The sequence below is a fragment of the Macaca mulatta genome, chromosome 4, assembly GCF_049350105.2.
Source record: "Macaca mulatta isolate MMU2019108-1 chromosome 4, T2T-MMU8v2.0, whole genome shotgun sequence".
Taxonomy (NCBI): Eukaryota; Metazoa; Chordata; class Mammalia; order Primates; family Cercopithecidae; genus Macaca; species Macaca mulatta.
Window position 1 is genome coordinate 134,606,678 of NC_133409.1, and position 25,406 is coordinate 134,632,083.

Consider the following 25,406-nt stretch of genomic DNA (forward strand, 5'->3'; position numbering starts at 1 on the left):
TTACCTTTTTCGTATAATGCTTTCCTCTGGGTAGATACCCAGTAGTGGGACTGCTGGATCAGATGGTAGATCTGCTTTTAGTTCTTTAAGGAATCTCCACACTGTTTTCCATAGTGGTTCTATTAGTTTACATTGCCACCAGCAGTGTAGAAGTGTTCCTTTTCATCACATCCATGCTAACATCTATTATTTTTTGATTATGGCCATTCTTGCAGGAGTGAGGTGGTATCACATTGCCGTTTTGATTTGCATTCCTGATAATTAGTGATTTTGATCATTTTTCCTATGTTTGTTGGCCATTTGTATATCTTCTTTTGAGAATTATCTATTCATGTCCTTAGTCCAGTTTCTGACGGGATTGTTTCTTTCTTGCTTGCTTTTAAAGTTTATTGGTGATGTTTTTAAAAAGGGCTGTGGCAGGAGACTAAATGGGCTGCCACTCCTTGACTACTGCTGCATCTTGGTGATCAGCTCTTGCAGAGATGTGGTAAGAAGAGACACCACTGGGTCCTTTCACTGTCCTGGGTGGCTGAGGCCCACTGCACCCTGGAGTTCTCCTTTGAAAGAGGAAATTTTTTGAGGATTATCAACCAGGCCAACTTTATTCCAGAGAGCCATCTCTGCAGCCCCGACCTCGACAGTCCCAAACTCCACGACACCAGTACCTGCCTTCTTACTGAAAAGCACCAGGTTGAGAATTCCACCATACTTTTGCAAAAGTAGCTGCCTTCTGACTCATCCTTCTTGCACTTCCATTTCAGTTTTAGTTTGGGGTTCCTTTGTCTTCAGTATTTTCTGACTTTTAATCTCAAGTCAAGTTCCTGGCACATCTGCTCCTGGATCATCATCTGCTGTTCCTCCAGTTGCCAGGAACACTCTTCAGTAAGATGTTCAATCTCCTACTCAAGTGTCCTGGTGCTCTAGCTTTCCTCCACCTTCTCACTCACTTGGGCCTGGGACGCCAGGTCACGCTTACCTTTTAGTAGTCTCTCATCAAGCCTCTGGGTCCTCTATGCTATCTGCTTCTTGGCTTTTCTAACCTCATCATATGCAGCCCTGGCTGCAGCAAGGCCTGAGAAAGCTAGTGGAGGTGATCACAGCTGTGATCACAGGTAATCACAGCTGCTCTGTGATTATCCAACTTTTGTCTGGGTGGCAGGAGAGGGCCTTCTGCCTATACGCCTCCTTCACCTCTTTGTCTGCTGCTTTCTCCATGATGCCTAGCAGCACGAACAAGTCCATCTCTAAGAGCCGCTGGTTTGCCATGGTTCCAGCCCTGACTGGATTTGTACTATAATTCCCCAAGTGTTTTAAGCATGCACAAGGACTGCTGACACAGCCAACAGAATACTGCTTAGCATCCTGGGAATTTACTGATGCATTTTAATAACCAAAGCTCCAATCAAATTCCCAGAATCCGCCTGTGATCTTTGTTTACATATCCAGCTCTCAACATGTTTATATTCTTCTTGGACGTTATTTACAACATTAAAATAAACTTTAACTTTTCAAAAAGGTAAAAGATAAGTGTTGGTGAGCATCTTAAGAAAAGGGAACCCTTGCATACTGTTGGTAGGAATGTAAATTCCTACAGCCATTATGGAAAACAGTACAAAGGTCCCTCGAGAAATTAAAAAGAGAATCATCATATGATCTAGCAATTCCATTACTGGGTACATATCCAAAGGAAATAAAATCAATATGTCAAAGAAATATCTGCATTCCCATGTTTGCTGCAGCACTATTCACAACAGCCAAAATATGGAAGCAACCTAAAGTATCAATGGATGAATGAATAAAGAAAACGTGGCATACACACACCAGGAATAACATTCAGCCACAAAGAAAGAAAGCAAGCCTGCCATTTGCGACAATATCAACGAATCTGGAGGATGTTAAGTCAAGTAAGCCAGGCACAGAAAGACAAATACCACATGTTCTCCACTCAAATGCGAAGTCTAAAAAAGTGGATCCCATAGAAAGAGAGAGTAGAATGGTGATTACCAGAGTCTGAAGTGGTTGTGAGTTGGAAGGGAGTGGGAAGATGTGGTCAAGGAATACATATTTACAGTTAGATAGAGGGAATAAGTTTAAGAAATCCATTGTACATTATAGTGAATGTACTTAATGGTGATGTATTGCATTCTTGAAACAAGATAAGAGTGAATGTTAAGTGTTCTCATCACAAAAATGATAACTATGTGAGGTTATCACATAGTTACTGAAGTCATTCCACAATGTATTATATATATGCTTTAAAACATCGTGTTGTAAACAATAAATACATACAATTGTATATGTCAATTTTAAAAATAAATATAATTGAAAAATAAGAAAAAACTTCCCTGGAGATTTAGAAAGGCAATGGAGCCATTAAGGTCAAAGGTGAGTAAATCAATAAGCTAATTTAAAATTAGGTAAAACATACTTGGCTATAGGAGGTGGTGGAGGAACTGGTTTTTCAGGTCGCTTTGGGTACATTGTTCCAGAAGATCTCAATAAATTATTGGCTTTGGTAGGTGGAGTAGGTTTCTTGGGTGGGACTTGTGGAGCTGCTGGTTTAGAAGGTTTCTGTTCCAGTGTTGATTTTTCATCTAAGATTAAAAAAATTTCACAAGTTATTGACAATCAAAATTATTTAGGTTTTTCTATTCCTAAAAGTTTGTATCAGTCTGGAAAAGTGTGACAGAGGCAGACATAAACTTTCATTCTCTGTATTTGTATACGTGTGCACTGTTTTATTTAAAGTTATATTTTAATTTAATAAGCCTAAATAGCTTTTAAAAAATGTTTACTATGGTAGAGAGGAAAACCACTAATAAGCTTCAGATTAGTAGATAATGCCTGCTTTTTATTATGTTCCCAGGAAGTTTTGCTTTTAAGTGTAGTAGTCTATCTCAAATACAAACACATGATTTTACTCTAACCAGAAAATTATCTAGACTTAAATCCAGATTATTTTCTGAAACTGAAATACAGAGAACTGAAAACAAGTAGAAACTCGAGTGCTATATAACGTTCAAATTTAAAAAGCATGACGGTGAAGGAAAAAAAATCAAATGTTAAGAGAAACTAGGGCGAGACTGCTTAGCCACAGATGAGAGAATTACAGGCTTATATTTGCAATTCTTACTACTGTACTAAGAATTTTATTAATACCATTTCACTTAATAATGCAACGAAATGAGTATTCCCATTTGAAATAGAAGAAAATAAGCTGGAAAAAAACAATTTTGACAATTTTATACTATGTCAATAAAGACAATTTTATCACCAAAAAGGCAACAAGTACTCTTTTACTACACATGACACACCTGCTTCCTGATCTCCCAGGTGCTCACAACAGGTATTAAAATTGACACGTGTATAAGACAGTCATAATACAGCAGTCAGCTAAAACGTGTCATAAGACATATATACAAAAATAAGAATCTCCTAAGCACCATACTGAATAATTTTCAAAATGTACTTGGTCTCTGAAAAAATGTCTATCACAAGACCACAAACAATTCTGTAAGATTTCATATCAGCCAGAAACTGGTGATTATAAAACCTGAACATCGTAGCACACAGATAAACCTCTCCCTAAAAATTACAAATTTTATTTCACAATGAATACAAAATACTATTTTCTCCTTTTACCACTTATTTAATACTTTGAATCACATGAAAATATAGTTTGTCTATTAAAATTCTGGTCATCATTTGGTACAAAAATCTATTTCTATATGGCCTCAAGAGATAACAATGCAGTATATAATTATACCATCAGAAATTTTTAAAAAACGAAACTCTCCAGTTGAAATAAATAATGAAATAAAACTATTTGTAGTTGTAAAAACCAGACAAACTTAAATTTCTAGAAATTAGGAAAAATGTTTTATACATAATACCACGAAAAATGGTCAAAGGAGAGAAATTAAAGAGAAGTTCACTGATTGAACATATTTCTTTTAACAGATACACAAATAACAGCTTGAAATTCTGTAGTGTTAGTCTAAAAAAAACAATACGTGGAAATCAAAAGGTAACAAAAATACGACTCATCATTCCTGGTTATGTAAACATAACTAAATCAACTATAATGTACTGACTTATTATATAACTACTATAAGATGGCAACATATTTATGTACTAGATTTTATTGTTTTAGTTAAGGTGACATTTACATAAAATTAAAAATTCTAAAATGAACAATTCAGTGCCATTTAGTATATTCACAATATTATGCAACCAACACCTTTATCTACTTCTAAAACATTTCCAGCACCCCAAAAGATAACCCTTTCCTGATTAATCAGTTAACCTCTGGCAAACAGCAATCTGCCTTCTATCTTCTATGGATTTATCCATTTTGGATATCTCATACACATGGAATCATGCAATTATCTTTGTGTCTGGCTTCTTTCACTTAGCCCAATGTTTTAGCAGTTTATCCTCTTCATACATATAGCAGTATTTCATTCCTTTTTGTGACTGAATAATACTCCATTATACATATACATACACATATATAAAACACAATCTGTTTATCCACTGAAGTATATCTGGATTCCTTCTACCTTCTGCCTACTGTAAACAGTGCTGCTATGAATATTTATGTATAATACATGAGTGTCTGTTTTCAATTTCTTGGATGTTTGGAACTGCTGGGTCATATGGTAATTCCATGTTTAACTTTCTGAAGAATCACCCAACTGCTTTTCATAGCAGCTAAAACATTTTCTACTTGCACCAGTAATGTATAAAAGTCCAGTTTCTCCACATCCTTGCAAACACTTATTATTTATTTTCCTTTCTTAAAAAAAATTTTAACCATCCCAGTGGGTGTGAAGTGACCCACTTCATGGTCTTGATTTGCATTTCCCTAAAGACTAATGATATTAAACATCTTGTCAAGTGCTTACTGACATGATTAATGATGTTAAATATCTTGTCAAGTGCTTATATAACAAGCATGCTTATAAACATGCTTGTTATAAACAACAAAACTTATATATCTCCTTTAGATAAATATCTATTTCAGCCTGTGCTGCAGTTTTAAATAGGTTTGTCTTTTTGTTGTTAAGCTGTAACAGTCCTTTATATATTCCAGATACTTGCAAATCTGGTAAGATTTCTCCCATTTTGTAGGTTGTCTTTTTACTTTCTTAATGTCCTTTAACACACAGAAGTTTTTAATTTTGATAAAGTACAATTATTTTTTCTTTGGTTAAATATGCTTTTTGTGACATAGTCTAAAAAGAACAAAATACTTTTCTCTAGATTCACAACACTGAGACACCAAATGTGTGGGGATTTATTCCCACAACAACCAAGTATCTGTCACCAGCTGAGTGTCCTATAATTTAATTCAGTTCTGACACTATCTATCTGGGGTGAGCATCAGATCCCATAAGTTAAAGGCTCAGACCCACAAGATTGCTCCCACTTCAGATTCCAATCTGAAGTCCAGTCCTCTCGTACTTCTGATCAACTGCTATAAACTGGGGATTCCCATGATCACTCCTCGGGTTTGATAACTTGTCAGAAGAGCTCACAGAACTCAGGAAGGCACTTTATTTACAGTTTATTATAAAGGATACAGCTCAGAACAGCCAAATGGAACACATGCAAAAGGCAAGGTATGCAGGAAGAGATGCAGTTTCCATAACTTCTCCAGGTGTACCACCTTTCCAGCCCCTCAAGGTGTTCACCAACCCACGAGCTCTCTAAACTCGGTTGTTTAGGGTTTTTAATGAAAGCTAATCAGTTGGTTGGTTCCCCTGGCAACAAGGCCCCTCCCCACCTTTAGGGGCATTACAAAAGTCTCTTCATTAATATAAACTCAGACGTGGTTGAAAGATGCTAGTTATAAATAACAAAAGATGTTCCTCTCACCTTTATCACTCAGGAAATTTCAAGGGTTTTAGGAGCTATGGTGCCAGAAACCAGGGACAAATATCAAATATGCATTCCTTATTAAATCACAATATCACACGTATCTAAAAACCTATCGCCAAATCCAAAGCCATGAAGATTTACTCTTGTTTTCATCTAAGAGTTTTAACTCTTATATTTAAGGTCAATGATCCATTTTCAGTTACTTTTAGGTTACAGTGTGGGGTAGGGCTCCAACTTCATTCTTCTGAGAACATCCAGCTGTGAGTACAAGAATTTTAGTTCAGCTAAAAATTGGCCAAATCCAAGAGAAAATGTAGATTTAAGGAGGGAAAAAAAAAAAAAAGTTCTATGTTAGCTACCTGAATGACCAAGGAAGAAATACATAAGATACAGATATTATGATAATTTAAGATACAGGCTGGGTACAGTGGCTCATGCCTTTAACCCCGAACACTTCGGAAGGCTGAGATGCGAGCATTGCTTGAAGCCAGGAGTTCATGACAAGCCTGGGAAACAAATCAATACCCCCATCTCTATAAAAGAATAAAACATTAAAAAATTAGCCAGGTAGAGTGGCATGTATCTTTAGTCCCAGCTACTCCAGAGGCCGACGTGAGAGAATCACCTGAGCCTAGGAGTTTGAGGTTGCAGTGGGCCATGATGACATCACTGCACTCCAGCCTCGGCAACAAAGTAAGACCCTATCTGTAAGAAAGAAAATGAAATACAGAAGAGTTATCTCAAGTATGTGATTTTTTTAACAAAAATGTTTAAAATGTATGCTAACAAAATACAAAAAAATAACCAAAATATGTCATTTTATTTGCTTCATAATATAGCAATACATTACCAACACTGTACGTAATAAGTTAACCCGTTTATTAATTTAGATGAGGGTTAATATCCTACTGCATTAACTGAAATGGAAAAATAAGTGATAATACAGGCACCAAAGCAAAAGTGATTCCAAGTGAATAAATACAATTTAAAAAATCTAATATTCTATTCTTTGTGATCACTTGGACATGCCTTAGAGAAAAAACAGTACTACCTATAAAGTAGTGAGTCTATTCTTAATTGAATCTATGTTCCTAACATTTTAGAAAATTTTAGGACAAAATGTATTCATTCATATTTATCTCACTGAAGTTTAAACTGCAGTATAACATTTTCAGAAACATTATAAAGTTTGAGAAACTATTACCACATGAACACACCAGAGTAACCACCACATAGGCCAAGAACTGAACATGATCCATATCTCTGAAGTTACCCTTATCCTTCTTTCCAATCACTACCCCACTGCTCCTACCCAAAGCTGTCTTCTAACACCATAGATTATCTATGAATATTTTTAACTTTACGTCAATGAAATCCTAAGATTCATGTTGCTGTGTGTAGCTCTAGTTCATTTATTTGTTGCTACGTGGTATCATGGTATATGAATATACCTCAACTCCTTTACCCATTATTTTGCTGAAGAACATTTGTGCTGTTTCCAATGGCAACTTTGTTATAAATTTATAAACTTTGTTATAAATTGCAGTGAATGTGCAGATTGCTTTGGGTAGTATGGAAGTTTTAACAATATTGATTCTTCCAATCCTTAAAGATGGAATATTTTTCCATTTTTTTGTGTGTGTCTTTTTCAATTCCTTGTCTCAATGTTTTCTTTGCATATATCCAGGTTGGATTCCATAGTATTCTTGGTTTTGTGGCCTGATGCTTTTAATCACTTTTAGAAAATTGAAAACCAGTATATCTTCAAATACAGTTTCTGCTCCATTTGTTTCTCCTTCCTATCTGGTCCTCCAATTACATGTACATTAGACTTTCCCACTGTACAGTCATCCCTCTGTATATACAGAGGATTGGTGCCAAGACCCTCACGTATACCAAAAGCACACATACTCAAATCCGATGGTGAGCACCGTGGAACTTGCCTGCACAAAAGTTGGCTCTCCTCATATGCAGGTTTTGTATTCTCATGAATACTGTATTTTTATTCCCCATTAGGCCAAAAAAAAAAGTCTGTGTATACGTGGACCCCACATAGTTCAAACTCACGTTGTTCAAGAGTCAACCATATTCTTTATGTATCTTAAGGTCTTTTCTGTATTTTCTATCTTTTTTTCTCCTTATGTTTCAGTTCAGATATTTTCTTTTAAAAATATACACGCATATACTAACATTTGTGTGTATATACTTACATATACTTATATAAGTAAATTCATTTAAGCTTAGGTTGACTCATATTCAAATATACTTATAAGGTTCTAGTTCTGCCAAAATTATCAACCCCATCTTTTATTACTTCTAACATATATTAAGCATAGTTACTTTAAAGCTTGTATCTAGTATCTCTAATATCTAGATTCCCTAAAGGCCAGGTTCCGTTGTCTGTTGTTCCTGGTTTCTAGCCATGTGTCATATCTACAAGTATGCCTAATTATTTCTGAATGAGTATAAGACACAAAAGATTTATAGGAAAACACAGAGATAATTTAAAACTCTAGATGATGTTTTCTTCTCTAGAGAATAAAGGTTTACTTTCATTCTTTCAGTAAGCTAAGGTAGGGATAGTAAAAATCCCAGGTCACCATTCTCCCATCAAGAATTGAGATGATTAGAAGTTGAACTTCAGTGTTCTTCAGAGCTAGGTCTATTTCTATTTCATACTTCCTCCTACAGTAAATCCCTTTAGGGACTAAATCAAAACCTAGTTCACTAAGATACCTCCTCTTTCATGAGCTTTGAACTCTTAATTTTTGTCTCCTTCAACCCAAAAGTGTATTGAAAGTTCTTTTCATAGTCTAAGCTACCACTTTCAAGATTGGCAAATGCCCCAACAGGAAATATGAGCCCCAATGCAAGATTCACTTTACTGGGCTCTCCTCTTCCCCTCTATCTTGATTTTATGATTCTTCATTTTATTTGTAGCTCTCCTACTCCTAGCACATGACTCTGGCAAATATAAATATATATATATATATATGTATGTATGTATGTATATACACACATATATATACACACACACACACACACTCTTCATATAACCATTCTACTTGTTCTCAGCAAGAGATCTGGTCCTCATTTATCACTGCCAGAAGAACATCCTACTTCAACTTTGACTTACATATACTCCCTTGGTTTTTATGATTCTGCTCTGTGATCATTCTCTGCCTATCTCTATGAGCACTCCCTGTCAGTCCTTCTTCAAGAGTTCCTGGTCATCAAACAACTTCTTAAATGTATATATTCTAAGAAAGCTCTCTTCCCATTCTTACTCTAAGCAATCTTCTTGGATAATCTTACCCATACCCATAAATTTCATACCTAACTTCCAGAATAGCATCTTCCAACTAAACGCTTAATACGAACTCTTAGCAAAAGTTCAGCCAATATGTCGTATCAAATCCCACATCAAAAGCTGAATTCACATGTTTTCCTCCAGAAACTGTCTCTATTCCATACTTCCTATCTCATTTCCCCATGGTCATAATCATTAGTATCTCATGAGCCAACAAGATGTCAACATAGAACCTTAATTGCATTCCTTATGATAGATCCTAACCATATCTCAACGTCTTCAGCAGACAATGCAGTTGAGTCCTTCCAAATCAATCCTACTTTCATATGATTACACTGAGACAATCAGTACATAGTATTCTTCTTACAAGTCTCATTGGTCTAGAGGTAATTGTGCCCAAAAGTGGTCCAAGAAACTGAAAAGGACTTACATTCTATGGTTGGGGAGAGGTTTTCCTCTCTTTCCTGTCAAACGGACAAGAAATCATGTCGCCCTGATTGCCACTCTCAGCATTTTTGTGATCACAAGAGGAGACAATCTGAAGATAAAGTGGACACTGAGGATGGCAGAATGGAAAGATACAATTCAGGTCCGTAACAGAATCACTGAGTTGCAGGTCATATGACTCCTACTTCTAGACTTTCAATTATGTGAGATTTTTTTTTCCCTATTGTTTAAGTCAGTTTCAATAAGGACTGATTTTCTGTTCTTTGCTCTTGAAACATTTCAGCTTCTTTTCATCCATACCAACTTCCACTATCTACGCCAGCATTATCTAGCTAAATACTACTAAAAGGAAGTTTCAGAAAAACAAATGTAAGCATGTCATAATCTGGAATCCTTCAGATTTTAAAGAATACTTCATATTACATAATAAGTACTGTATTAAGTATTCCCGATGTATTATATACCTATTGTGTAAGGCATTAGAGAACCAATGGCAAATAAGGTACAGGTATCTATTCACACACCTTTTCCCTCATGGAGTTTAATCAAGTGCAGGGTAAAGAATATCTCAAAACAAACATCTAAACTAATATGTAACAGACAATAATGGGAAATACCTACTTTTAAATAGTGTTAAGGAAGCAAAATTTTAAGCTGGAATCTAAAAGATGAGAAAAATCTACCCATGAAAGATTCTGAGAGAAGTACAATTCCAGAGAAAGAAGGATGTCCCCTAAAAAATTATGTATTTAGGCAGAAAGTATGAACTGCAAACATGGAACTGCAAACACACAGAAAGCAGTAAATGTAAATAAATCCAACCACTGACTGGGAATCAGAAGTATACAAATGGTGGCTGAAGACATGTGTCTACAATAATAGAATTCAGAAGGAAATGCTCCTAAAGCAGAAGTGAGCAGATTCACTGCTTCTACCAGTAAAAGTATAGAAACAGACTGGCCTTCAGCATCATTTTATGCTCTTTCTGTGGGTATGACTGTGTATGAGTGTAAAGAAGTGAGGAGGACATATAGATAAAAATTACCATTTAAGTGATTTTATAAGAAACAGCACCTTTGTTACCTTCTCCTCTACACATTTATATGCCTCCCTACCTGCACTCCAAAATAATTATGAGTTCCTCCCTTTGTATCGTGAATTCCATACCAATGACATGATGAGTATCTTACTGAAAGACAAATACAAAAAAGGACATCTCAAAAAGCAGGATAACTTGTGCTTCAAAGTGGTGATATTATTACCATTCTGGGACACAGCCTGCCCAGATTTTAGGTACTTCTGGGAAAATGAAAACAACAGAGGGGCAGAAAACTGCTAAGCAGGTTTGAGAAAATCCACGTGGTGGCCTGGGACAGAAAGTAGAAAGTGAGAATTTAATCTAAACATTTGGGAAAATATCCCATGAAATAATGGGGAGTCACTTAAGAGTCTGAAATAGAGGGGTGATCAGTTTCATGGTTTCTAAGTATTTCTTCCCCGCCCCCCACCCCACCCCCACCACAACAGAACAGAGCTTATCAAAGGATACCTCCCATGGAACTTAGGTTTTATCCTAAGATCATAAGATCTTAGGATCATAGGATAAAAACCATGAACAAAAATACAAATGAAAAATACCTTATTTCCTTGTTGGAAGGCTTACGATACTTCAAATTGATCCTAGCCATAGTTTGAAAATGCTCCCTGTCTCAACTATGGGAACAAGGGTAGAATTTTGATTTATGTTTATTGTTACTTAGTAAAACATAATTTAACAATATTTAATATTCAACCGGCTCTCTCTCAATGCACATGTCCAAAGGTCACTGGCAACACTGACATTTTTCTTATTCATGGTACTTGATCTATTAAAGGCATATCAGGTTTATGAGAACATTCTGAAAATACTTAAAATCATTTCCCTTGTTATGCCTTGTCTTGTTTATCCTACATACCAAAAAATTCTCATATTTACCCTTAAACTCCAAAACCAACACTTTATATTAAGTTTTCAAGTCATTCCAGGTGAACCAAGTTCTTGTGAGGTTTTTAAATGGAGGGAAAATGTCTTTTATATTTATTCACATATTTACTACTTCTGGCATTCTTCATTGCTTTGAGTAATACCAACTGCCAATCTAGTATTGTTTTCCTTCTATCAAAAATAATTTCTTTTAACATTTTCTGTAATATACTTCTACTGGCAATAAGTTCTCTGAGATTTTGTCTCAAAAGGTTTTAATTTTACCCCATTTCCAAAAGGTATTTTTGTTAGGTAGAAAACTATAGGTTGACAGTTATTTTCTTCCTGGCTTTAAACTTTTTATCATAAATTTGCATCAAATTAAAATTTTCAGCCATTATTTCTTTCAATTTTTTTCATGTCCCCATTCTCTCACCTTTCCATTAGGTACCCCAATTACAGGTCAGTAAAACCACTTCATATTGTCATTCCGGTAACCAATATTCTGTTCACTTTTTTTCTATACATTTTTAATGATTCTATTGCTATGTCTTCAAGTTCACTGACATTTTATTCTGCAGTTTCCAATCTACTGGACATTCAGTGTTTCTCATTTCAGATACTATATTCTTCTTTTCTAAAAGTTCAGTTTGGGTCTTTCTTATATTTTCCAGTTTTCACACTATTATGTTCACATTTTCTTCTACCTTTTTAAACACATGGGAAATGTTTATAGTAGCTGTTTTAATGTACTTGCCATCTATCTCTGCCACCTCTGTCATTTCTTGCTCTTTTCTGCTGACTGATTTTTCTTCCCTGGTTGTGGATGCTATTTTCTTGCTCTTTCTATGCCTGGCAATCTTTAATCAGACAATGGACGTTGTGATTTTCACTCTCTTGAATACAAAATTTTATTATATGCTTTTAAGTTGTGCTGAATTTTATTCTGGAATTTGTGGGCCGTATTTCCAAGATAGAGGCAGAGACGCCTTTAGTCTAAGGTGATAACACTCTTTTATGAACTCTATCAAATGTGCTATATATTATGAGATCTGTCTACTCTGGCTCATGGAAAAATGAACTATTTGTGAGTTACAAAGAGTGCTTCACCTACTGCTTTCCAATGTTTATTTCTCCATTATGGAAGTTTCTTTTCATGCATGTGTAGATCAGTATTCAGGCAAAGCCTCACAGGAAGCTGTCTACAGATCTGAGCACTCTCTGTGCAGTTCCCACCACTCTGGCACTCTGCCCCACAAATTGTAGCTGCCCAGGCCTTCCTAAATACCTATCTCTGCATCCTCAACTCTGCAGGACATCAAGGTCTGTTTGGCTTCCTCCTTTCTGCTGCCTGTAAACTGCTTCTAGACAATAAGCTGTGGTAATTATAGGTCTCACTTCAGTGTCACAGTGACTTATACTGCCTGATGTCCAATATGTGAAAGCCACTGTTTCACATAATTTGCCCAATTTTCTAGTTGTCTAATTTCGAGTGTAAATTCGGTCCCTGTCATTCCACCATGGGCAGGACTTTGCATAGATAAATGTAATAAAAATGCATCATCCTCCAATTTTTTTCTTTTTCTTGAGACTGAGTCTCACTCTGTCGCCCAGGCTGGAGTGCAGTGGCATGATTTCTGCTCACTGCAAGCTCCGCAACGCGGGTTCACGCCATTCTCCTGCCTCAGCCTCCCAAGTAGCTGGGACTACAGGCGCCCACCACCACGCCCGGCTAGTTTTTTTTTTTTTGTATTTTTAGTAGAGACAGGGTTTCACCGTGTTAGCCAGGATAGTCTCGATCTCCTGACCTTGTGATCCGCCCGCCTCGGCCTCTCAAAGTGCTGGGATTACAGGCGTGAGACACCGTGCCCAGCCTCCATTTTATTTATAAGAACAACTGACTGATTTTAGGGAAAAGGGGAGTCACTATCTGAATTTTAACAAAACTGCTGCCTAACTGGTGACATGATTTTTTTTAATAGTAAAAAAAAAAATAGATAATAAAGCCAGCAATATACCTCTTACATGTGGTTCTACGTATCTTGGTAAGATGAGTTTTTCAGGTAGAACTGATATTACAAACAAGTACTAAAAACTGATCTAAGACTCCTACAAAACTAGTTCACAAAGAATTAATCTGAGACTAGTATTTTTATTAGGCATAAACTGTTTGTGCAACATATTTTTAAAATTCTTAAGTAAGAAAAAAGAATACAAAAAACTTCCATTTTGAAAGTAAAAAGAAAGATAAAGCTAGGAAAGTACATGACATATTCATGGACCAGAGAGAGAGTGCTACATTTAGTAAACAAAAAGGGTGGAATATGATATCAAAAATATAATCTGGGGGTCAGTTACCGGAAGGCCTTGAATTTAAACTTTTGATTTTTATCTGAAAACTGAAAGTCTTTTCAACAAATGGTGTTGGATCAACTAGACATTCACATGCCAAAAAAAAAAAAAAAAGAATCTAGACAATGACCTTACAACTTTCACAAAAATTAATTCAAAATGAATCACAAACCTAAATGTAAAACACAAAACTATAAAATTCCTAGAAATTACACAGGAGAAAATCCAGATGGCCTTGAGTATGGCAATGACTTTTCAGATACACCACCAAAGTCATGATCCATAAAAGAAATCATTGATAAGCTTCAAATTTAAAACTTCTGCTCTGTGAAGAAAACACGCCACAGACTGGGAGAAAATATTTGCAGAAGAAATCTAATAAAGGACTGCTATCCAAAATATACAAATAAAGAAACTGAAGGAAAAAAAAAACCTGAATAAAAAATGAACAAAAGACCAGAACACTTTACCAAAGATACACAAATGACAATTAAGCATACGAGAAGATATTCAACATCATATATCATTATGGAATTGCAGTTTAAAACAAAAGTAAAATACCACTACACACCTATTAGAAAGGCCAAAATCCAAAACACTGAAAATACCAAATGCTGGCTAGAATGTAGAACAGAAATTCTCACTGATTACTGGGGGGAGTACAAAATGGTTCAGCCATATTGGAAGAAGTTTGGCAGCTGCACCTACAAAACTCAATATACTCGTCACATTATCAGGTAATCCCTCTCCTTGGTATTTACCCAAATGAATTGAAAATATGTCCACACAAAGACCTACACACATTTATAGCAGCTCCCCTTATAATTGCCAAAACTTAGAAGCAATCAAGATGTCCCTCAGTAAGTGAGTGGATTAATAAACTGTGGAATATAAAGACATTGAAATACTATTTAATGCTAACAACAAATGCCTCCCAAGCCATGAAAACATATGGAGAAATTTTTAAAGCATGTAATTAAGTGAAAGACGCCAGTTTGAAAAGGTTACATGCTGTATGATTCCAACTATATGACACTCTGGAAAAGGCAAAACTATGGAGTCATTAAAAAAATTAATGGTTGCCAAGGGTCGAAGGGAAAGACAGATGAATAGGTGAGTAAAGAAGGTTTTTAGGGTAGTAATGCTAATTCTGTATGATACTACAATGATGGATACCAGACATTATACATTTGTCAAAACCCATAATAGGTACAGCACTAGGAGTGAACACTAAAGGAAACTATGGACTTTGGGTGATAAAGAAGTGTCAATGTAGGGAGGCTCACTGACTAACAAATACACCACTCTGGTACAGAATGTTAACGGTGGGAAAAATTGTGCCTGGGTGAAGAAAGGGAGTATACAGGAACTCTGTACTTTTGGCTCAATTTTGCTGTGAATCTAAAACTGCTCTAAAAAAAAATAGTCTCTCTAAAAAAATGATCCTGGGCTGGGTGCAGAGGCTCACAACTGTAATCCCAGCACTTTTAGCAGGCCAAGGTGGGCAGATCACGAGGTCAGGAGATCGAGACCAACCTGGCTAATATGGTGAAACCCCGTCTCTACTAAAAAATACAAAAAATTAGCCGGGCGTTCGTGATGGGTGCCTGTAGTCCCAGCCACTAGGGAGGCTGAGGCAGGAAAATGGCATGAACCCAGAAGGCGGAGCTTGCGGTGAGCCAAGATCACGCCACTGCACTCCAGCCTAGGCCAGAGAGTGAGACTCCGTCTCAAAAAAAAAAAGATCCTGGCAACAACATGAAGTATGAAAGCCAGAAAAAGACCTGAAGTGAGAGAAATCAAATAAGAGGATACAGTACTTTAGGCAAGAAACAAGGATGGATTAGACTACAACACTGGGAGAAGAAACAAAAGCATTCTAAAACAGTATTCAAGTTTCCTGATGTATATAAACTAATCTACTAATGACAATCACGGCATATCTTTATGTACAATGAGAAGGACTTATTTTCTCCAATTTCACAACAAACCAGTAAGGTTTTTAGTAAAATACATATGGCACCCTGGAATAACTTTCCAGGTGTACATTATGACAAACACATACAGTGAGATTAAATAATATGTAATTAATTATTTCCATGCTTAAGTAGGAACTGGGTCTTCAACCTTCTAAGGAATTTTTTTAAAAACTGAAACACTATAAAAATAATAAAAGCATAGTTATTTAATGCTTAGTTTTCTTATAGTCTGTTAAATAACTATGAATAAAGACAACATGGTACTAAAGTAATAGTTTATTTTTTAATGGATGTAAATTGTTATCTGTTTGAGAAAGCATAATTTTGTACCAATCTTAAATGAACTACTCCCTCCTAGAAAACTCCAAGCATTGTAAAATAAATACTGAATACCTGTTAAAAATCAGTGTAAATGACTCAGTGTGGAGAAACAGATCTCTTTAAAATGACAATAAAAGAAATATTTGTCTTTTTGAAAGTTGAAAATTAGCCTCACCCTTTTCTTCAGGCTTTAAAGAAAAATACTTCTTCTCTGCAGCTATCATTTCAGGCTTTGGCGCTATGGGAAAAAACATTAATACTTTTGTAAGAAGATAGTTTTAAAGCACAGAGACAATTACACTTCTAAAAAGTAAAGATGCATTGAAAAATAACATCATCAGAAAAAACCATGGTTTAACAGAAAGAACAATGTACCAGAATCACCAGGCTCAATTTCTAATCCTGGACCTGCCACTATTACCCTACTCTGTGGTCTCAGTTCCTTCTTTGTCAAATTGAGGTGTTAGAGATCATATCCTCTAACATACTGCAGTCCAGAAGAGCTGTGGTGATGAAAACATTCTCTTTTTTCAGTAGCCAACATGTGACCACTGAGCACTTGAAATGGCACTCTTATGACTGAGAAACTGAATTTTTTAAATTTTATTTAATTTTAATTAATTTCAAAAGCCACACATGGTTAGTGGCTACCATATTGCAGAGTAAAGCTATATAATAAACTTTCAACACCAACTTCTAAAAAAATTACTTTTAACTTATGCTTTCTTTGCTCTAAGATTATGTCAGCAAACATAAAGTTAAAACCAAGGGGGAGAAAAAGACTTGGATTATTCTAAAAAACAGCAAATCTTTTAGGAAATAGAAATTTTTATTACACTTGTAAAGAGCAGTTATTTGAAAATAGTAGTTATGGAAGCAAAGAGCTAGATTACAAAACTTTAGCTCTTGAAGACACTTCTCGGTATACCATAATTTATTCATCTGTTTAAAATCATCTACTTCGTTTAACCTTCAGCATATTGTCTGAAAGAGTACGTAAATTATTATTTGAAACATTAACAAATGGATTTCATTTGAAAAGGTAAAATAACGAATTGGCCAGGTCAATATATTAAGTTTTCTAAGACAGTTTAAATTTGATTAATTTTATTAACTCAAAATTACATATAAAGTATCTACATTTTCAAGATCCTTATTTTATACCATTTGTACTTTTAAAAAATGACAGATACTGATGCATGTGAACACTCAATTTTCATATATTTCTGAAAATGTTTACAGACAACATCATACTTGATAAAAATTAAGTTTGCATTAGATCCAATTTTACCATTTTAGAATTTTAAAAAATTGAAAATAGCAAACTGAATAATGTGTTTCTTACATACCTGGAGCCTTAGCAGGAGGTGGTGGTTTCTTTGGTTTCTGTTAAAATAATAATGGTGGAAACGGTTGACCAGTTTCATATCGAATATAGTTAAACTGTAATTAGTAATAATCTAAATCATACAAATGTCTCTCCTCTTCATTCCGTCCTTGCCAAAAATTATAAAATGCTAAGATTGTAAAAACTACCCAAAAAAACCAATGACAACAAATTATTTCATTAGAATAAATAGCCTCATTGATCAAAATTCAGTGAAATATTTCAATCCATATTTCAGTAGATTGAATAAGCCTTAAAAATCTTAATAAGCAAAAATGTTTTGCTCTGCCTCCCCTAGGTTAAGATTCCTAAGCACCATTTTATCCCTCTTTTGCAGCTGGGGTTGTGGTGAGAGGAGGACTGGCAGAACAAAAAACCTTGTTTTTTGTTTCGTTTTGTTCTGTTTTTTAAAAAGCAGAGTAGCAACAAATAAACTAAGTTTTCATTCTTAACCCTTTGGAACTCTCAAAGGAACAGTTAAAGGCAAAGATGTGTTTTTTCTCAATTTATAAACATTCACTCATTTTTAAGACTTAATACCTTAAAATATTGAGATACATTTCTAAGTATGTGGAGTTGGTTTTCACAAATTAAGAATAATCGATAAGCCATAATGTACAAACATAATAAAAGCAGAAAAAATGTATTATTTAGTAAAGGTATAAAATAAAGCATATGAAGGCTGAATCAATACTGAATGCAATCTAACAAAAGAAAGGCCTCAGATAGCCTAAGCTTCCATAGAGTTAGAGAGTTCAGCATTGTCTTAAACCTAACATGGTAGCCCATCCTGCTGTGTGCTTGCGCTAATGCTCTTTCCCTCTATTTTAAAAACTCCGTTATATTCCTCATCCATGGGGAAAGGGGACCAAGTTGTAGGAAGGCAAAGACCACTGATGAATGACTCAGCCTCACTTTTTCTCTGAGAAGTGATACTAAAATAACAAATTCTGTTAAAGAGGCAAAGAGTGCTTCTTGCCCTCCCAAAAAAATGCACCAACAGCATATTAGCAATTCCACAAGACCTTAAAATAAACTAAAGCTTTTCAACAACATTAAATAAAATATAATTTCTTCCAGGAAAGTACTAATTTATGTTACCAGGATAGACCGTCCTTCTTAAATTATAAAATAAAGAAGTCCAAGGTTATTTTTCAGCACAGTCGAGAAAGAAACAAAGGAAGAATAAAGTACGGAACTGAAACATTATTTTGTTTTACTATAACTCAAATAACTCCTACCTGAATAGCTACATCTGAAACTCCTTCATAAAAATTATTCAATAACAATGCAAAAAAACTTGTTTACAAAAGATTAGTGGCAAAATGTTCTTTCAAGTATTATCATCATTGAAAAACAAAAGCTTACTGGCAAGTCTTTATCGAGTTCATTTATCTGGACAGCAAAATTATCTGGAAATACTCCTTCTTTACCATTAAGTTCACCTTTCCACCAGCCAGCTTCTCCAGTCTCCTAAAAAGCAAAATAGAATAATTAAGACAATAAAAGTTACCTTTTTTTTTTTTTTTTAGATAAGGTGTTGCTCTGTTGGCCAGGCTGGAGTGCAGTGATGCAATCATGACTCACTGCAGCCTCAATCTCCTGGGCTCAAGTGATCCTCCCAAGTCAGCCTCCCAAGTGGCTGGGACCACAGGCATGCAACCATAAACTTCTGGGCTCAAATGATCCTCTTGATTTGGTCTCCCAAAGTGCTGGAATTACAGGCATGAGCCACTGTGCCCAGCTGCAACTAAACAGATGACACTGTCCTTCTAAAAGGAAATATCTTCCATGTACTACTTTTAGCAGTAGTTACAAAATTGGGTTTAATTTAAAAAAAGAAAAAATCTATTTTAAAATTCCATCTATAACATTAAAAGGTTCTCAGAGAAAAGAGGAGAAAGATAAAATAAGGCCGGGCATGGTGGCTCACACCTGTAATTGCAGCATTTTGGGAGGCTGAGGTGGGTGGAACACCTGAGGTCAGGAGTTTGAGACCAGCCTGACGAACAAGGTGAAACCCCATCTCTACTAAAAATACAAACATTAGCCGGGCATCGTGACAGGCACCTGTAGTCCCAGCTACTTGGGAGGCTGAGACAGGAGAATTGCTTGAACTTGGGAGGCGGAAGTTGCGGTGAGCTGCGATCACACCACTGCACTCCAGTCTGGGTGACAGAGTGAGACTCCGTCTCAAAAAAAAAAAGATACAATGAAAGGAAGTGGAAAAGAGATGAAGGTGGAGAGGGAGAATATGAATTTCCAAACTGTATCTTTCTTAACATTCTTAACACTTTATATACTAAATATTAATCACATTATTCAGCTGCTTTAAAAATTAACGAGATTTGACCAGGCAGAGTGGATCATGCTTTGTAATCCCAGCAACTTCAGAGGCTGATGTGGGAAGATCGCTTGATGCCAGAAGTTTGCAAGACCACCCTGGGCAACATAGCAAGACCCTGTTTCTACAAAAAAAAAATTTGGAAAAAAAAAATTATTCAGGCATAATGGGATGCAACTGTAGTCCCAGTTACTTGAGAGGATGAGGCAGGAGGATCACTTGTGCCCATGAGCTCAAGGCTGCAGTGAGCTATGATCACACCACTGCACACCAGCCTGGGCGACAAAGCAAGACCTTGTCTTTAAATTTTTTTCTTTTTAAATTAACAAGACTTTCTAAGTTTCTTCTAAATATTCACCACCCTTGCATGAAAAATTAGGTGTAATCAGTGCAAATTACATTAATATGAAAATTTACATACATTTATAAAATTCTTGCTAAATGATTTTATCTGCAGTTGCCACTAAAACAAAAAAGGTAACTATGTGAGATGATAGATATGTCAATTTGCTTCACTATAATAACCTTTTTACTACTATGTATCCTATAACATCATTATCCTTTAAGTATACACAATAAAACTTATTTTAAAAAACAATTATATACACTATGCCTGCCATCTTATAACAAAGTCAATGTAAAACAATGGGGCCAGGTGTGATAGCTCACACCTGTAATCTCAGCACTCTGGGAGGCCAAAGCGAAAGGAATGCTTGAGCTCAAGAGTTCGAGACCAGCCTGGTCTCCATCTCTACTTTAAAAAGGTGTGTGTGGGCAGGGGAATTTCAAAAATTATTCTACAGGGTTATAGCAAAAACCAAATATTTGTAATTTTCCCATAATATAGTTAATATAGGATTCTGCCCACACAAAAGTACTACTGGGTTTTCTCTTTATTTTGCATTAGGATTTATTCCAAGTTATAAAATCACTTCAATTTTTAAAATGGTGACATCATTTTCCAGATTATAAAGAGTTTCAGAACCATTTCCATACTGACGGACATTTAGCTTGTTTCCCTATTTTTCTTCTTCTGTTTATATTACAAACAACAATCCAAACGGTAGATAGGAGAAAAAATAGAATGAAGTGAAAGAGAAGAAAGAATAAAAATCTGGGAAGTTGAGGTTAATTAAAAAAAAAAAAAGTAATTACTTAAAAAAAAAAAAAGCAAATATGATGGTTAACAATAATTCCAAATATATAAATTATAACAAATATAGTCAATAAAAGTTGGCTCAAAAAGAGAATGTTCTGGGCACTTATCACGTGCCAAGTTTTCAGGACTTAGAAACAAGACAAAGTCCCAGCTCTTCTAGATTCCAGGGTGAATATAAGAACATTCTAGGGTGAATGTATAACTTCTGAAAAATATTTCTATAAATAATTCACTGAAAAACAGAAATATCTTACCTTACTTATCAAATGTATTATCTCCCCTTCTTTAAAAGTAAGTTCATCTTCATTAGTCCCTTCATAGGCAAATAATGTTCTACAATATTCTTTAGCTGAAATAAAGAATGTAAATAATGTGGCTCACACAAATGGATTCATTCAACAAATACTTATTTATTAAGCCTCTATCTTGTGTAAAGTATACTAAAAGTTATTAAAGATGAACTTAATAATCTATCTTTAAATTTTAAAATACTTATAGTCAATACCATATGTTAAGTAACAACTTCATTAATCATTCATTCAAATATTTACTAAGTGTTTGTGATGTTCCAGACACAGATTCAACTACAAGGAGATACATCCATCAACCAACAAAGTACATCAAAATCCTTGACCTCGTGGTGCTTACATCTAATAGAATTTGCTATTCTAATAAAGCAGTGTAACAAATGCTTCCAACAAGTCTCATGACACATTTGAGTATGTTTCTACTATTCCCAATATGAAAGTTTTATTCAAATACATACCTTTAATTTTACCTTCGCTATCTGTTTTTGTTATCTCCATACTCTGCGTTTTGGATCCCAGTGACGGCAGGATTAAGGGCTAGAATAGAAAAAAAAATGGCATAAACTATTTTAAGATAGAATAAAGATAATACTGTTAAAAAAAGTTTCCATTTACAGTTGCCCAGCTTTCCCTAATGGTCCTTATAGCTAAGATAGTAATGTGACTGAAAAATCAGCAATGAAACAGGTAAAGGTCTCCAAAGTTCCTTAAATCATAGCTCAGAGCTAAGATTCCTTATCTAAAAGATAATAATCTCTGATGCCCATAGTATATTAACGAGATTGAATTTTAGAATCTCTAAATAAGAGGCTAGGCACCGGTGGTTCATGCCTGAATCCCAACACTTAGAGAGGCCAAGGCAGGAGAACTGCTTGAAACCAGGAGTACAAGGTTGTAAGTGAGTTATGATTATACCACTGCATTCCAGCCTGGATGACAAGGTGAGACCCTAGAACAACAGCACTTGAAAAGTTAAATCCCTGGGCTAAACACTTTGTATAAATAGTGCATATAGGACTAACAGCCTCATAACTATCTGCATTAAGTGGGCACTATTTATACAATAATATAAATTTATATAAGTAATCTGTCCATAGTAAAAGGAATTTAGCCACCGAGCCCAGGTTTTAACGCAGAACTAAACCTTAAACTGAAAGAGGAGAAAAAAAAATTATTTATACTTCATTGCTGTCTGAATGTAAATGATTCAGGTACTCTTATGTTCCTCATAACTACAGTCTACTAGACATTTGTCTATTGTAATTTGTAAAGGACTAAGTCCTTTACCACCTTATACTAGTGTTTCCTTAAGTTCTCTACCCAGAAACAACAGTACATTTAACATTAGATGTCAATAATTAAAAATCTGAACACACTGCTAACTTACCTACCTACCACTGTGTTTTCTGTTTATCTTCTAAGATACTTAACTTTAGTTTTCCCCAACTCTAACCACCATATTTTCCAATCTGGTGTACCTACAAACACAGCAAATGTGCTCCCTACTTTATCAATTCCTGGATCAGTGATCAAAGCAAGCCTGACAAGACCATCATATAGGGTAACCCTGAGACTACAGTCACTAATAACAACTCTTGAGTAGTGGACATTATCAAGGATGATTAAAAGATAATGTGATCATTAATCAATAAAGTTATTCAATATAATCACAAGCTTTAGAATTGGAAGGAGCACAAGATCATCTAGTCTAATTTCTATCACAATGCAAGAATTGCTTGTCCAACATTCCTAGCTGTTATATAGCTATAGAGCACTACCCCAAAAACCATGAGAATTCCAAACTTTACCTTTAAAACCAAGAATCAATTTGACCCCATAATCCTAATGCCAGATAGTCTCAGAGCTAGGAATGTGTAGGATAGAAAGTGGAAGTTCTCTTTTCTGAACCCAACTCTTCACTGTTACATAAGAAAATAGGTAGCAAGTTAGGAAAGGAAAAAAAAAGTTGAAAGCACCTATCTTAGGAGGAAACTTCATAGTATCTCAATAACCAAAACACAGTCTTTAAATGAGATGTAGCTACACGAATCAAATAAATACGGTAACACTTTAAATTCTTCAGAGTTAAAGAGACAGGACAGAAGGAACTGTGAAAAAATGCTCTACAGACTGTAGCTATTTTACCATCAAAATAACAGCTTAAGGTTTTATTTTAAACCCTCTTTTTAGTTCTTATAATTTATGGTTCATTTACTTTGTTTCATTTCACAATGCCAGCAAAATGCTAATGAAGTAAAATTCCCCACACATTCAAAGAAGGTTAGTAAATTTAACAAATGTTGACAATCTAGAGGAAATTTAAGTAGTGCCAAAATATAAAGTAATTTAATACTTTCTAAATCCATTTTAAAACAGTCCATTTTAGGTCTAATTCAAATTAAATATATATTTATTATATACAAAACTAAATTTATATATGGTAGCTTTTAAAAGGCAAAAAAACTTTCTAATTTTTATTTACACTGTGATAACTAAAAACCCTAAAGCTTCTACTAAGTGTGTTAAATTTACCAAGAAATAAGCATTCTAATTTTATTAGATTCAACCATGAATATCAGTCATTGTAAATATGGAGACAAAATTTCTCAGTCTCCTCATTCATAACCAAATTATTAGTGATCTCAAAAAAAAAGAAATCGAACAGAGTTACAAACTGACTTTTACATTTTAAAAATGCTTAATGAGAGAATGAGCGGAGTTAATCTAACTTAAGTCCATCATTACCACCTTTTCTGGTTTTTTCTCTTCTGTTTCACTACTGGATGTTCTTGTCCGAAGTTTCACAGAGCCTTCTTTAAAAATGTCTCCAAATCCAATTCCTCGAATTTTCTTTGGCTGTGTAATTGATCCAGGTGCAGTTTCACTCCCATTTCCCGGAGAAGGTAAAGGTGAAGTAGGCCCACCCAAAACAGTTTCTGAAACAATAATTTGTTTTTGAAGAATGACACCTCGAATCACAAAACGTTTCCCATCCTGTCATAATGTCTACATTCTATATGCCTTCTAATAAAACACAGTAAAATTAAAAAAAACAAAAACAAAAAAAAAAACCAAATGATTCAGTACTGAAATATCCAGAAGAGCAAGATGTAATTCATGCAGTTTACACATACTTTTTTATTGTGCAAAATAATAATAATTTTAGGTAAATTTAATTAGTAAAATTAAGAAATCCTAATTAGGAAATCATGTCATACGAGGTCCTTAAAAACAGCATGTCAATGTATAGCTTTTGGCCAAAGATGATACAATGTGAGACAAACAATAAAGAGATAAGATTATTTTTTAAAGCTATATGATCCAATCCAATCAAAGTTAGCATGAGTTTCTGAATATAAAAACTGGGAATGTTTATTTTAAAAAGGTCAATAGTTCATAACCTGTTCTTTTAGTTCAGAGACTAGGTAACAGGTCTAATTTTAAAGCATTCAATGGAAACCATTACTATATAATAATAAAAAATTGTTAAGTTTAATATTATATGGGTAAGAACGTTTTTACATTCTTGCTCAGCAACAAGGGTTCTTATATATAGGCTCAGTAAGTCCATGAACAACCCTATGGAAAACTGTGTGGTTATTTTTATGTACATTTTTCTGGGTAAAACAGGTACAGCTTTCATGAGATCCTCAAAGAGCCTTATAATCTAAGTAAGAAACAAAGTTCTAGAGTAAAAATCCAGAAACACTGAAGACTGGGGATATACGGTAAGGAAAAATATGTGGTGACAGTTCACTGAACTGAGGTAGTCTGTTGAAAAATAACAGAACAACAGGGACAATAAAAATAGTAGTTACCATTTATTCAGAGCTAATTCTGTACCAGGCACTTGGCTAAGCACTGCATATGAATTATCTCATTTTTATAAGCCCACATGAGCTTCTTAACATTAAGCACTATTACTTCTCATTTTACAAATAAATAAACTTGGA

The 25,406-nt window shown here is 34.9% G+C and overlaps 1 protein-coding gene across 2 annotated transcripts in view; it reads right to left on the reverse strand.

The window, feature by feature from the left end:
- The window catches only part of CD2AP (CD2 associated protein), a 152,146-nt gene that overhangs the window by 32,099 nt on the left and 94,641 nt on the right, over window positions 1-25,406 (reverse strand). For both annotated transcript variants that reach the window (XM_077998608.1, NM_001266309.1), the window contains 7 exon segments: window positions 24,202-24,389; window positions 21,912-21,990; window positions 21,400-21,494; window positions 19,011-19,115; window positions 17,605-17,641; window positions 16,431-16,493; window positions 2,429-2,594 (listed from right to left, as the gene is read on the reverse strand). In XM_077998608.1, coding sequence (XP_077854734.1) covers window positions 2,429-2,594; window positions 16,431-16,493; window positions 17,605-17,641; window positions 19,011-19,115; window positions 21,400-21,494; window positions 21,912-21,990; window positions 24,202-24,389 — 733 coding nt within the window.